The sequence below is a fragment of the Gadus morhua genome, chromosome 7 (genome assembly GCF_902167405.1).
Source record: "Gadus morhua chromosome 7, gadMor3.0, whole genome shotgun sequence".
Lineage (NCBI taxonomy): Eukaryota > Metazoa > Chordata > Actinopteri > Gadiformes > Gadidae > Gadus > Gadus morhua.
The window spans coordinates 31,108,032-31,122,370 of record NC_044054.1 but is presented as its reverse complement, the minus strand read 5'-3'; the positions used below and the strand labels follow the sequence as shown (position 1 = coordinate 31,122,370).

The 14,339-nt window shown below is 48.7% G+C and overlaps 1 protein-coding gene across 5 annotated transcripts in view; it reads right to left on the bottom strand.

Moving 5' to 3' along the window:
* gria3a (glutamate receptor, ionotropic, AMPA 3a) overlaps positions 1-14,339 on the bottom strand; it is a 61,294-nt gene that overhangs the window by 30,801 nt on the left and 16,154 nt on the right. For all 5 annotated transcript variants that reach the window (XR_003977255.1, XR_003977256.1, XM_030360268.1 and 2 more), the window contains exons 4-5: positions 4,712-4,899; positions 155-208 (exon numbers count right to left, since the gene is read on the bottom strand). Coding sequence is in view for 3 of the 5 variants with exons in the window: in XM_030360268.1 (XP_030216128.1) it covers positions 155-208; positions 4,712-4,899 (242 nt within the window). In the remaining 2 variants the exon portion in view is untranslated. The remainder of the gene's footprint in view (positions 1-154; positions 209-4,711; positions 4,900-14,339) is intronic.

The following is a 14,339-nucleotide window of genomic DNA, read 5'->3' as shown; positions in this document are numbered from 1 at the left end:
CAGGGTGGCCTGCGAGGTAATCGGAATCTGAGTAGTTACAAGCACAGCATGCTAACTTGTTTGTGGCCCCCTCAGTATCGATCGCATCGATTGGACTGTTCAGGGGCTCTGTGTGTCTTGCGTTAAGCGATGTGATGTGCTTGCTTGCACTCACCAGGTTAGCCAGGATGTAGTGGTATCCCCTGCCGTTCTTCCCCAGGACCACCACCTAGAGAGAGAGGGAGAGGGGGAGAGGGGGAGGGAGAGGCAGAGAGAGAGAGGGGGGGGGAGAAAGAGAGGGGGGGGGGGGGGGAGAGAGAGAGAGAGAGAGAGAGAGAGAGAGAGAGAAGAGAGAGGGGGGAGAGAGAGAGAGGGGGGAGAAAGAGAGAGAGGGGGGAGAAAGAGAGAGAGGGGGGAAAGAGAGGGTTGTCCGAGGAGAGAGAGAGAGAGAGAGAGAGAGAGAGAGAGAGAGAGAGAGAGAGAGAGAGAGAGAGAGAGAGAGAGAGAGAGAGAGAGAGAGAGAGATCAGAACCCACAGCACGCTGGACATAACCTGGAAGGACAACCACACACTGTTAAACCTGCTGTGTGGGAGACAGGGAGAGGGTGGGGGGAGGGGGGTGACGGGGCGGAGAGAGAGAGGGATGGAGAACCAGAGGAGGAATCCTTCTGCTGCATTATGATCATCTCCTGCTGATCCCTGGATCACATCATCTCCTCAGAGAGCTCTCCTCCACACCTCCACTCCGTCCTGCTTTAATGTTCCCCCACAGCCTGGAGGGCGAGCAGGCCTCCTGGTGCTGGAGGAGAGAGGGCCTCCTGGTGGAGGAGGAGAGAGGGCCTCCTGGTGGAGGAGGGAGGGCCTCCTGGTGGAGGAGGGAGGGCCTCGTGGTGGAGGAGGGAGGGCCTCCTGGTGGAGGAGGGCCTCCTGGTGGTGGAGGAGGGAGGGCCTCGTGGTGGAGGAGGGAGGGCCTCCTGGTGGAGGAGGGAGGGCCTCGTGGTGGAGGAGGGAGGGCCTCGTGGTGGAGGAGGGAGGGCCTCGTGGTGGAGGAGGGAGGGCCTCATGGTGGAAGAGGGAGGGCCTCGTGGTGGAGGAGGGCCTCCTGATGGAGGAAGGTCTCCTGCTGGAGGAGGGCCTCCCGGTGGAGGGCGTTAATAGGTTGAACTACACTAGCTTGTGCTAGCCTCAACAGAGCGAACGACAGTCACAACGCTAGCTCAGTTCTGAGATTGAACTCTGTATCATGGCTGTACTTATTTTTAAAGCTGTGTTGGCTAACAAATATTTTTAGCTCGTGGATGCTCCAGTTTCAGCCTCGCTGGAGACGGGAGGCATGGCGAGCCCCCAGCTCAGCAGGGCCGGGGAGGGGCGGGCTCCGCGCCGCCGCCGCCACCGCCACGCTACGCCCCAGCGTCTGTTCAACTGCCAAATGAAAACCACCAAAGCCTGAACACTTAGAAACGGAAAAAAAAAGGGAACCGCTAATTAAGAGTCGGACCCAAGGTATGGCCGGCTGTATGGAGAGTGTGATTCAGTTCAGAGCTTTGATGACACCAGGTGGAGGACGAGAGGTCCTGTCCCAACGAGGGGCTCACAGGACGGGCGGCCCTTACACGGGTCGAACCCTCCGTTCACTCGGACCCGGTGATGTGGGCCGCGAGGAAACCAGATCTGGGATCTCTCCTGGTCTTAGGGGGTTTTCTCCAAATGTCAAACATCAGAGATGGAGGGGGTTTAAGGATGAGAGAGAGAGAGAGAGAGAGAGAGAGAGAGAGAAAGAGAGAGAGAGAGAGAGAGAGAGAGAGAGAGAGAGAGAGAGAGAGAGAGAGAGAGAGAGAGATTAATTAAGACGGACACCCGGTGTTAACCAGTTCCATCACAATATACCAGCGTGTGTTTCTGTGGTGTGTGTGTCTGTTCCTTCAGTACGCATCGACAAGCTATAAATCAGCCTAGCCGACGGTGTGTTTGACCCCCCTCCGAGAGGTTCTGGGTTAGATTCCCCTTGTCCGCTGTCTGCCTGCCTTGCTCAGCGTGCCTGAACCCTACCATCCCATAATAACCCGTCAATCATTCCTGGGTATGTTTTCACGGCCGCAACCTCTCCTTCATCACTGTATGCTAATTCAACCAATACCGGGATGCCACTGTGGGATCTAAACATAGAGGCTGATGGACAGCCTCTAAACCTGGTAGAGGCTGATGGACAGCCTCTAACCTGGTAGAGGATGATCATCAGCCTCTAACCTGGTAGAGGCTGATCATCAGCCTCTACCAGGTTTAGAGGCTGACCATCAGCCTCTAAACCTGGTAGAGGCTGATGGTCAGCCTCTAAACCTGGTAGAGGCTGGGGGACAGCATCTTATAATGGCAGAGGCTAGATCTACTGTTCCATTTACCTTCTGTCTGTCCTGTCTCATTCTCCATCACCTTCTCTCTCGCTGTATCTCGGTGTTCTCTCTCCGTTCCCCATCCCGTTGCCTCCCTCTGTGCCTCTCAGCCCAGTTCTAGTTAATACTTCTAGTACCCGTCAATCTGCTTCAGTTACTGACAAACCGATAAAGGGCATATGACCCACTCTAAGTAGGGGGATTAATGATGGTTTCCTGTAACAGAGAGCTAAATGTTTCTGGTTCCTACTGATACTGTGCACTCTGTCCAGCTGCTTTTTATAAGAAATATCTTTGCGTGGCACTTTTAATTTGTAGCTGCGCTGGTATTGTATGTATGCGTTGCATGACGCTTTTAATTTGTAGCTGCTCTGGTATTTAACGTATGCGTTGCATGGCGCTTTTAATTTGAAGCTGCTCTGGTATTTAACGTATGCGTTGCATGGCGCTTTTAATTTGTAGCTGCTCTGGTACTGATCCTATGCTCTGCTTGTGCTCAGCCTCAGCTCTAGTCGGTTTGGCTCCCGTCCCGCTGAGCACACCCTACAGGAGGAACTGACCGCTTCTTTCCTTGCTTTTCATTTGCTTCACTCTTTGTTTTGCTGTTGGCACGCCCGCGTCCATTGGCTTTGGACCGTCCCTCCTGTCTGCAGTCCAACGTTTTACTGGCCCCCTTTAAAGATGTCTTACTCTTCGTGTCTCACGGGGGAGAGGAGTTTAGAGTGGTGGGGAGTCACTAAAACACAAGGAAACCAATTGCCCCGTCCAAGATGGTGGCCGGTGGATTCCAGTGAGGGGTAAGGAGGCTGCTCACGAGCTATTTATAGAGGGGTCATTGTGTGTCTGTTGTGGGACAGAGTGTCCTACTTCCACCAGCAGCACATTAAACAGTGACTGATGACGTCACCGGCCACGTGAACAGGCCCTCCTCGAGAGAACCGACGCATCTGGATGGATGCAGGCGGGACGACAAGGTGGGAAATACGCCCATTCTGATTGGACAAGCCCTTGTTGTCTTTGTTAGGGTCATAGGTCACAGTAAGGGGGTCAGGGGTCACCGATTGATTGTTAGATTGGCCGTTAGTGAGAATGTTGGATTGGTTTAACACGCACGCATACATACACACACACACACGTGCAGAGATCCAAAAACACACACACTATACACACGCACAAGCACGCATGCAGATTCACACACACACACACACACACACACACACACACACACACACACACACACACACACACACACACACACACACATGCATTAGCACAAATGGACACACAGACACACAAACACACACGCATAGTCAGCAAAAAGCAGAGGGTTAGAATGTGGCTGTGATTAATGGTTACAGATCTGCTGGCAGCACACAGACACAAAGTAGTTATTCAAATTTCCCTCTCTCCAGAGAAGAACTGTGTACCTGCTCCAGTATAGAGTATTGGACATAGTGGTGTATTAAGCACTGTGTATTACAGCATAAAGTACTGTGTATTACAGTATAAATACCGTGCATTACAGTAAAGTACCCTCTATTAGTATTACAGTATAAGTACCTGCTCCAGAATGGCGCTGATGCGGCCCACCTCACAGTATTACAGTTTAAAGTACAGTGTATTACAGTATAAAGTACAGTGTATTACAGTATAAAGTACTGTGTATTAGTATTACAGTATAAAGTACAGTATTAGTATTACAGTATAAAGTACAGTGAATTACAGTATACAGTATTGCAGTACCTGCTCCAGGATGGCACTGATGCGGCCCACCTCACAGTATTACAGTATAAAGTACTGTGTATTACAGTATAAAGTACTGTATTAGTATTACAGTATAAAGTACTGTGTATTAGTATTACAGTATAAAGTACTGTGTATTAGTATTACAGTATAAAGTACTGTATTAGTATTACAGTATAAGTACTGAGTACTACAGTATACAGTATTGCAGTACCTGCTCCAGGCTGGCGCTGATGCGGCCCACCTCACAGTATTACAGTATAAAGTACTGTATTAGTATTACAGTATAAAGTACTGTGTATTAGTATTACAGTATAAAGTACTGTATTAGTATTACAGTATAAGTACTGTGTACTACAGTATACAGTATTGCAGTACCTGCTCCAGGATGGCGCCGATGCGGCCCACCTCACAGTATTACAGTATAAAGTACAGTATTAGTATTACAGTATAGGTACTGTGTACTACAGTATACAGTATTGCAGTACCTGCTCCAGGATGGCGCTGATGCGGCCCACCTCACAGTATTACAGTATAAAGTACTGTATTAGTATTACAGTATAAGTACTGAATACTACAGTATACAGTATTGCAGTACCTGCTCCAGGATGGCGCTGATGCGGCCCACCTCACAGTCGATGAGGAAGCGTTTCTCCTGGCGCCGGTCCATCTCCTCGATGATGCGCCGGTACTCCACCGGGTCGGCCATGTTGCCCACGGAGCGCGCCGTCACCTGCCAGTTGCTGGCCACCGCCGACTCCATGATGGCCTGCAGGATGCCGAAGCCTGAGGCAGGAAGAGGAGGGGCCTCAGCACCGACAGGCCAGGTCTCAACTCACATTGAAGGAGTTTCAAACTTCACGTACAAAATCTGAATTGTCGTATAAAAGGTTTGAAAACGAAAATAAGTCTTAGTAGTCTTTCAAGCATATCTATAAACGACGATCTTTTGTGGTTCCAAAGTGTGGTTCCAAATTTCCGAAATAAATTACTATACTTCCATGATAACTTCAATGAACTCTAAACAAGCGAAAGGTCCCGCGTCCCTCGAGCAACACGATTGGTCAAAAGAAGGAGGGATGTGACAGGAAGTGACACGCTGCATGTACACACATCGAAACCGCCCTTCAGTCATCGATCTAAATGTATGGGAGTTTAGTTCGTCACAAATAAAAAGCGAAAGGCAGGGTTCCAAGGAGCCGAGCCCGTCTGTTAATCTGTGAGCATCAAGACTCGACATCGACAATCTGCTCACAAACAGAGGAACACGGGACTGAGTGGTGGACAGACTATGGTAGAAAGGTGAAGTTAACGAGACATCTGCTCAACGGATGTACATTAGACCTCATGACTCCCTGAACGCTCACTGTGGAAATACATCAGCAGGTAAAGAGGCTGGCCCAGCTAACAGACGCTAGCTGGGTCTGAGCTAGCCCTTATTCACAGCTATACAAACTACAGTTTTAATACGTTAAGATATATTCAGACCAGCAGGAAAGCCCTGTAATACACACCAGCCTTCTTGTCGAATGAGACGATCAAGAAGGGGATATTAATCAATTGTAATTCATATTCAATATTCATGAGGGACAAGGCCCTCTTAGCTGTCCTCTGAGATGTTGAGTTATACTAAAGTATTAAAATGAGTAAATCTTGTTAAACCTTATTGGACATTCATACTATGCACTCGGTACAATTCAACAAACTTTGAGTGTGGGGGGGGGGGGGGGGAATCCATTTTATTGTACAGAAGCCAGAAGGCTGTTTTGAGCAGTTAGCCTAGCGTAGCTATGACTAGTTATCCTAGCATAGCTACGACTAGTTAGCCTAGCGTAGCTATGACCAGTTAGCCTAGCGTAGCTATGACCAGTTAGCCTAGCGATGCTATAACCCGTAGGCCTAGCATAGCTGTGAGATTTGCCTAGCGTAGCTATAACAAGTAGGCCGCCCTAGCGTAGCTCTGATCAGTAGGCCTAGCGTAGTTGTGAGCCGTTAGCCTAGCGCAGCTATAACCAGTAGCGTAAATGTGAGCTACTTGTCTAGCGTAGCTCCTTCCCAGTGAAGCCTGTAATGACGCTAGCCGCCAGACATCCCGCTGGGCTCTCAGCTAGCCTTACAGCCGCCGATAAAACCGCTGATTCAATAACATCATGAATATTATTACCCAGCTGGAGCTGAATGGGCCAAGGTAGATTATGCAAATGAGTTCAGATTATGTAAATGTGGCTCTTCGTGACCCAACCCCCCTCACTAGCCCCCACACACTCCAGATCCACCGGGGCCCCCGACTCCTCGTCGTTCTATATCTGGGGCCGTTTGTTCTTCTCAACAGCCACCTGATCTGATTGGCTGGCGTGACCTTAGGGTGGAGAGAGAGGGGGGGGGATTGTCCAGCGCCACCACCTCCGCCTCCAGTGACAGAGGACAGACAGACCCCTAGCTGAGAGAGCGACAGACACTAGCTGAGAGAGAGACAGTCCTCTAGCTGAGAGAGAGACAGACCTCAACCTGAGAGAGAGACAGACCTCTAGCTGAGAGAGACAGTCCTCTAGCTGAGAGAGAGACAGACCTCAACCTGAGAGAGAGACAGACCTCTAGCTGAGAGAGAGACAGTCCTCAACCTGAGAGAGACAGTCCTCTAGCTGAGAGAGAGACGGTCCTCTAGCTGAGAGAGAGACAGACACTAGCTGAGAGAGACAGTCCTCTAGCTGAGAGAGAGACAGTCCTCTATCTGAGAGAGAGACAGTCCTCTAGCTGAGAGAGAGACAGACCTCTAGCTGAGAGAGAGACAGACACTAGCTGAGAGAGACAGTCCTCTAGCTGAGAGAGAGACAGACCTCAACCTGAGAGAGACAGTCCTCTATCTGAGAGAGAGACAGACCTCTCGCTGAGAGAGAGACAGACACTAGCTGAGAGAGAGACAGACACTAGCTTAGAGAGAGACAGTCCTCTAGCTGAGAGACACAGACCTCAGCCTGAGAGAGACAGTCCTCTAGCTGAGAGAGAGACAGACACTAGCTGAGAGAGAGAAAGTCCTCTAGCTGAGAGAGAGACAGACCTCAACCTGAGAGAGAGACAGACCTCTAGCTGAGAGAGACAGTCCTCTAGCTGAGAGAGAGACAGACCTCAACCTGAGAGAGAGACAGACCTCTAGCTGAGAGAGAGACAGTCCTCAACCTGAGAGAGACAGTCCTCTAGCTGAGAGAGAGACGGTCCTCTAGCTGAGAGAGAGACAGACACTAGCTGAGAGAGACAGTCCTCTAGCTGAGAGAGAGACAGTCCTCTATCTGAGAGAGAGACAGTCCTCTAGCTGAGAGAGAGACAGACCTCTAGCTGAGAGAGAGACAGACACTAGCTGAGAGAGACAGTCCTCTAGCTGAGAGAGAGACAGACCTCAACCTGAGAGAGACAGTCCTCTATCTGAGAGAGAGACAGACCTCTAGCTGAGAGAGAGACAGACACTAGCTGAGAGAGAGACAGACACTAGCTTAGAGAGAGACAGTCCTCTAGCTGAGAGACACAGACCTCAGCCTGAGAGAGACAGTCCTCTAGCTGAGAGAGAGACAGACACTAGCTGAGAGAGAGAAAGTCCTCTAGCTGAGAGAGCGACAGTCCTCTAGCTGAGAGAGAGACAGACCTCTATCTGAGAGAGAGACAGACCTCTAGCTGAGAGAGACAGTCCTCTATTGTGGAGAGACAGTCCTCTAGCGTGGAGAGACAGTCCTCCAGCATGGAGAGACAGAGATGGTGTTTGCTGGCAGGGAGGAAATTAAGAGGCGATGTGTAGCATCAGCACTTCGCTCTGCACAGCGAGATGTAATATAACGTAAACATCACATAAATAACTTAATTATGGCCCTCGGTGCTTACAGCGGGAGCTGGGAACAATCAGGAATAACTCCAGTTTTTAAGGTTTTTGCTTTTAAAAAATAAGTTAAAATATTACTTAGAAACAGACCAATGTTAAAAATATGAGTGAGCCTCAGAAAGAACGAAGATGATTCTGAAAATGTTCCCCTTTGGAGTTTTTTCTAGCCTCACTTTGTGACATTATGTGAACCTAATCAATAACCTTGGCAACCTCCTCAGGGCTTCCAGAAGGATCTGGAGAGATTGATTCAGAGATGGTTTGATGTTTGAGTTTCTTACCTTCCCTGGTTTAGGTCCTTAAACTGCTCTGGGGGTCACAAGACCCACCTTACGAGGCGGGGATAAAGTGCCTGATGATCCGCAGGTCGTTAAAAGAAACTCTGAAGGCAAAACTAAATCCATACAGAGGTCCTCCACAGGTGTCAGTCTGGCCCCGGCTGGGATAAGATTACATAACTCGGTGACGCTGTCTTCTCTCTTGCCGAATTGCGTTGGATGTAAAGCAGAAACACGTTCTCCTCAGAGCATAGGCTTCTGTGCAGATATCTGTAGATTCTTTAACATTCAGTTGATTTGGGATTCAACTTTTTTGACGGCTTTGACATAGATCGCTACACTTTCCTTTCGCAACGGCGTTGTTTTTAAATTCAGCAGACTGCAGAGATCCTTACTTCATAATGCACTGAAGTTCCCTTATAGCTTGAAACTTGTATCGGGCTGGAGGCTACTGATCTGCAGAGAGTCTGCAGTTACCTAGAGACTAGGACATAGAACAGAGGTCTGGTAGAACCTGGAGACTAGGACATAGAACAGAGGTCTGGTAGAACCTGGAGACTAGGACATAGAACAGAGGTCTGGTAGAACCTGGAGACTAGGACATAGAACAGAGGTCTGGTAGAACCTGGAGACTAGGACATAGAACAGAGGTCTGGTAGAACCTGGAGACTAGGACATAGAACAGAAGTCTGGTAGAACCTGGAGACTAGGACATAGAACAGAGGTCTGGTAGAACCTGGAGACTAGGACATGTTCAGAGAACAGAGGTCTGGTAGAACCTGGAGACTAGGACATAGAACAGAAGTCTGGTAGAACCTGGAGACTAGGACATAGAACAGAGGTCTGGTAGAACCTGGAGACTAGGACATGTTCAGAGAACAGAGGTCTGGTAGAACCTAGAGACTAGGACATAGAACAGAGGTCTGGTAGAACCTAGAGACTAGGACATAGAACAGAGGTTTGGTAGAACCTGGAGACTAGGACATGTTCAGAGAACAGAGGTCTGGTAGAACCTAGAGACTAGGACATAGAACAGAGGTCTGGTAGAACCTAGAGACTAGGACATAGAACGGAGGTCTGGTAGAACCTGGAGACTAGGACACAGAACAGAGGTCTGGTAGAACCTAGAGACGAGGACATAGAACAGAGGTCTGGTAGAACCTAGAGACTAGGACATAGAACAGAGGTCTGGTAGAACCTAGGGACTAGGACACAGAACAGAGGTCTGGTAGAACCTAGAGACTAGGACATAGAACAGAGGTCTGGTAGAACCTAGAGACTAGGACATAGAACAGAGGTTTGGTAGAACCTGGAGACTAGGACATGTTCAGAGAACAGAGGTCTGGTAGAACCTAGAGACTAGGACATAGAACAGAGGTCTGGTAGAACCTAGAGACTAGGACATAGAACAGAGGTTTGGTAGAACCTGGAGACTCGGACATGTTCAGAGAACAGAGGTCTGGTAGAACCTAGAGACTAGGACATAGAACAGAGGTCTGGTAGAACCTAGAGACTAGGACATAGAACAGAGGTCTGGTAGAACCTGGAGACTAGGACACAGAACAGAGGTCTGGTAGAACCTGGAGACTAGGACACAGAACAGAGGTCTGGTAGAACCTGGAGACTAGGACACAGAACAGAGGTCTGGTAGAACCTGGAGACTAGGACACAGAACAGAGGTCTGGTAGAACCTAGAGACTAGGACATAGAACAGAGGTCTGGTAGAACCTGGAGACTAGGACACAGAACCGAGGTCTGGTAGAACCTGGAGACTAGGACACAGAACCGAGGTCTGGTAGAACCTAGAGACTAGGACACAGAACCGAGGTCTGGTAGAACCTGGAGACTAGGACACAGAACAGAGGTCTGGTAGAACCTGGAGACTAGGACACAGAACCGAGGTCTGGTTTCCGTGACTTTGTCAGCAGATGGTCCGGGCCACCGCCTGCAGGCAGGTCAGACCCAAGGACAAATACACACTCCATTACGGCACCACAGCCCTGCCACACACACACACACACACACGCACACACACACGCACACACACACACGCACACACACATACAATCTGTCTGATCATCACATGTTCAGGGTAGTTCAAAGTTTCCGAGTTCTGATCGCGTCCTGTGAGTGCTCTGAGCCTCTCTTGATAAAAGCGGTCTGTTAAACGACCGAATAGAGGTGTGTTCCACAACAACTACTTCAAGATGTTAACACCCGTGGAAATGAAGAGGGAGACAGGGGGAGAGAGAGGGGGGGGGGGGGGGGGGAGTGGGGAGGAAGGGGGAGAGAGATGTCTTCTGACATGTTGAGTGGAAGGGTTTTGCTGAAGTCTGCATTCAAATGTTGGTAGAATCATTTTTTATTCGTCCTCCTCACGGACAGCTGAGTTGGCATACTAAAGGCATCCGCTGCTACGTGATCCGTCTGTTGCTAAGGACAACCGGTTTATTATGGGATAGCTGTAGGCAGTAGGTGTGCTGCAGATACAGAGAGGGATGCGGGGCTATGTTGTACTCTTCATATTATCACCGTGGTTACGGCGGAGAGGGGGGGGGGGGGGGGTGCTGTGGCCAACGCGCCAAGTGTTCAGTGGTTCACACGTTCTGTTTGTTTGGTGTGTTTGTGTGTTGCTTCTATTTATGGGGCTCGTAGGCCCCCCTCCCCAAGCGGTCTGAGTCACTCCGCTGTCATGAGGTCGCGACCCCGAGAACACACACACACACACACACACACACACACACACACACACACACACACACACACACACACACACACACACACACACACACACACTCTCCAACCCCTTTGGGTTTGTAACACACACACATTTGGGATATTTTAATATGTCCTACATATTTTATTTATTTATTTATTTAACCTTTATTTAACCAGGAGAAAAACCCATTGAGGTTAAAAATCTCTTTTTCAAAGGTGGACTGGCCAAGACAGCCAGCATATTCATGTTTGTGTTGGTATTACATAATCTGTATTTACTAGAGCTGTCAGTTAAACGCGTTATTAACGGCGTTAACGCAAACCAATTTTAACGCGTTAAAAAAAATTAACGCACGATTAACGCAATTGTTTTATTTAAAAAAATTTTTTAAAAAATAGAAGCAGTAGCCTGACTGCTATGTTCAAATGACAATTGTTCAAAGCAGTCGTTTAATTGCACTATAGGCTCTTTTTTTGTATCGTCCTGTTTTGATCAGTGTATGCCAATGTTGTTATCAATAAAAAATCATTTGCACAAGGCAAGCCGATGCACTTCACCATGTTGATAAGATAATTACAATGAGAAGAATTATGGGACAAAAAAATCAAGGGATATTTAGCATAGAAAAATAATTTGCGATTAAACGCGATTAATCGTGAGTTAACTATGACATTAATGCGATTAATCACGATTAAATATTTTAATCGCTTGACAGCTCTAGTATTTACCTTTATCTCTTCAGGAAGTCTCATTGAGGGCTAGCTGAGACATTATGTAGAACATATACACGTATGAAATGTATTTATAAGTGATACATTAGTATGTACAGCTGCCTAAAGGAACAACGGAAATATCTCGAAACGTCTCACGACGAGAGCGTCTGGGTGTCTAGCTGATCCGCTGATACCAGGCTGTCTTGTTTCACCAAGAGAGAAGTTTACAGATTATTCATATTCTGAAGTCAGACACGATGGTGAGATAAGCAGGCAGATAGAGGGAGGGAGAGAGGGTGGGAGGGGGAGGGAGGTGGAGAGAGAGAGAGGGAGGGAGAGAGAGGGTGGGAGAGAGAGGGAGAGAAAGGGAAAGGGTGGGAGGGAGAGAGGTGGAAAGAGAGAGAGGGAGAGAGTTGGAGGGATGTAGAGAGAGAAAGAGTGAGCTGTAGAGAGAACGGGAGGGGGGTAGAGAGAAGTAAAGGACAGGTATAGAGGGAGGAAGAAATCTAAAGAGGGAGGGAGAGGGGGAGAGATAAAAGGGAGGGAGAGAGAGTGAGAGGGAGGGAGTGAGACAAAGAGAGGTAGAGAGGGAGAGAGAGTGAACGGTACTGAGGAGGGAGAGGGAGAGAGAGAGGGAGAGGGTGAGCGACGGCGAGAGAGAGGTGGAGAGACACGGAGGCTGTGGGAGGCAGATGAGAGAGATGTATTCTGATTGATATTTCTGGTCGGTGAACCAGGTAAGAACGGTCAGTTTCAGTAGCTCACTGTTGTGTCCACATGGCTCCCCTCGTTGTTTTAGTCCTACCCTTCGCTGAAACAGTCTCCAACAGTCTTTTGTGTGGTGTATTGTGCGTGAGTTGTGAGTTCAGGGTGCAGAGTGTTCTGCGTTGTGTTGTGCTATGTGTGTACGTGTGTGAATCAGCTCACACCTCGGCTGCAGAAATATCTGGAGCATTGCATTAATTATTCCCTATCTGTCTGAACATCACACTTACTGATTGATCCAGGTTTCAAGGTGATTTTGAGGAGAGCTGTCCATGGTGCTGAAATAGAGCTGGCTTTAAAAAAGACTCTGGCTGCATCAGAATACTCATACTTGACTGCTATATAGCAGGCATTTTGTAGTACTACGTCATAAATATAGCTCGTCCGAATGCTCAGTACACATTGTGCACTAGGCAAAAAGTTTCCGAATGCGTTCTACCGCCACAGTATAGGACGATAGGTCACTACGCTATCCCACAATTCTGCCGGACTCTGGTAACCGAAGAAGAAGAACGCCGCGGTGAAAATAAAATAAAAAATCTAGATGGCTAACCCGGCAGCAGCAGCTCCAGCTAAGGTAAATCATCGCAGGTGACTTTAACTTTGCCGGCATTTGAGGGGAAATACGTGATCTCCAAACATCCGGTGGTGTTCGGAAGCGTTCGGACGCGTTCGGAGGCGTTCTACGCATAGCTGTAGAACGTACTACATTAACGGTCCAGTAGTAGACACAGAAATAGTAGTACAGAAATAGTATATGCTTAGTATTATTCGGTTGCACCCTCTGTCTGTACCAGGGGACCTTCTGAAGAGAACCAGAGAGACCAGGGACGCTCCAGTGGTCCGGGGTCAGACTACCAGCCCAAAGGGTCCACTGTGGGCCTCCTGGAGCAAGATGACCTCTAACCCCTACCCGCTCCCTAATGCCGTGTGTCTGAATTCAGTGAGCCACTCTGGAGAGAGGCGTGAGAACCATGTATTTTCTCTCTCTGTCTGTCCGTTTCTCTGTCTCTGTCGCGTTGTCTGTCTGTGTGTGTCCGCTCTGTCTCTGTCTCTCTGTCTCTCTGTCTCTCTCTCTCTCTCTCTCTCTCTCTCTCTCTCTCTCTCTCTCTCTCTCTCCCTCCCCCCCCCTCTGTCTCCGTCTCTCTCTCTCTCTCTCTCTCTCTCTCTCTCTCTCTCTCCCCCTCTCTGTCTCGCCCTCTTCCTGTCTCTCTACCCACTTACAATTTAGTCAATTAGCAGATGCTCTTATGCAAAGCGACTTCCCGTGATGCATTATCAGATTATAATTTAAGAGTTCATTAATGAGCAGGTCGGGTTGAGGTATCTTCCATTGACACCCCCCCCCCCCGCGCCCCGCCCCCCCCGCCCTCCCCCTGTGTGTTCACCAGGCCCCTGCTGGGTGAAGAGCTTTAGCGCTCCACAGTTAATCACTCCTTCCCTCACTTTGATTACCGGCTCAATGCCAATGCTTCCTCCAGCTCATCCTTGGCCCTAGCGAGGGGAGAGGAGGCTGTACGCCATTGTGTTGTGGCAGCACGGATAAGGATCTGTTCCAAGTCTTAGTTTTAGATTTGTCTAGCTAACACAAACAGGGCGGAACGCTGTAGGGAACACATAGTACTGAAATATGAATTGAGTTAATACTCTTAGTAGTAGTACATCTGTTTTAATTTACAACCGTGATTTGAAACTGGAAAGGTATTAACTACATACAGTAAATCAAGTGACCTAGCAGTCGACAGTAAAACCAGAGCATAAGAAGTAGTTCAAACATTCCTGCTCTCGGCTCCTTTGAATCCTGACCACGGGGAAGAGATAGCAGTTATTTATTTAAGCTGCTTTCTGAGAGAGGGAGAGAGAGAGGGGAGATATGGGGGGAG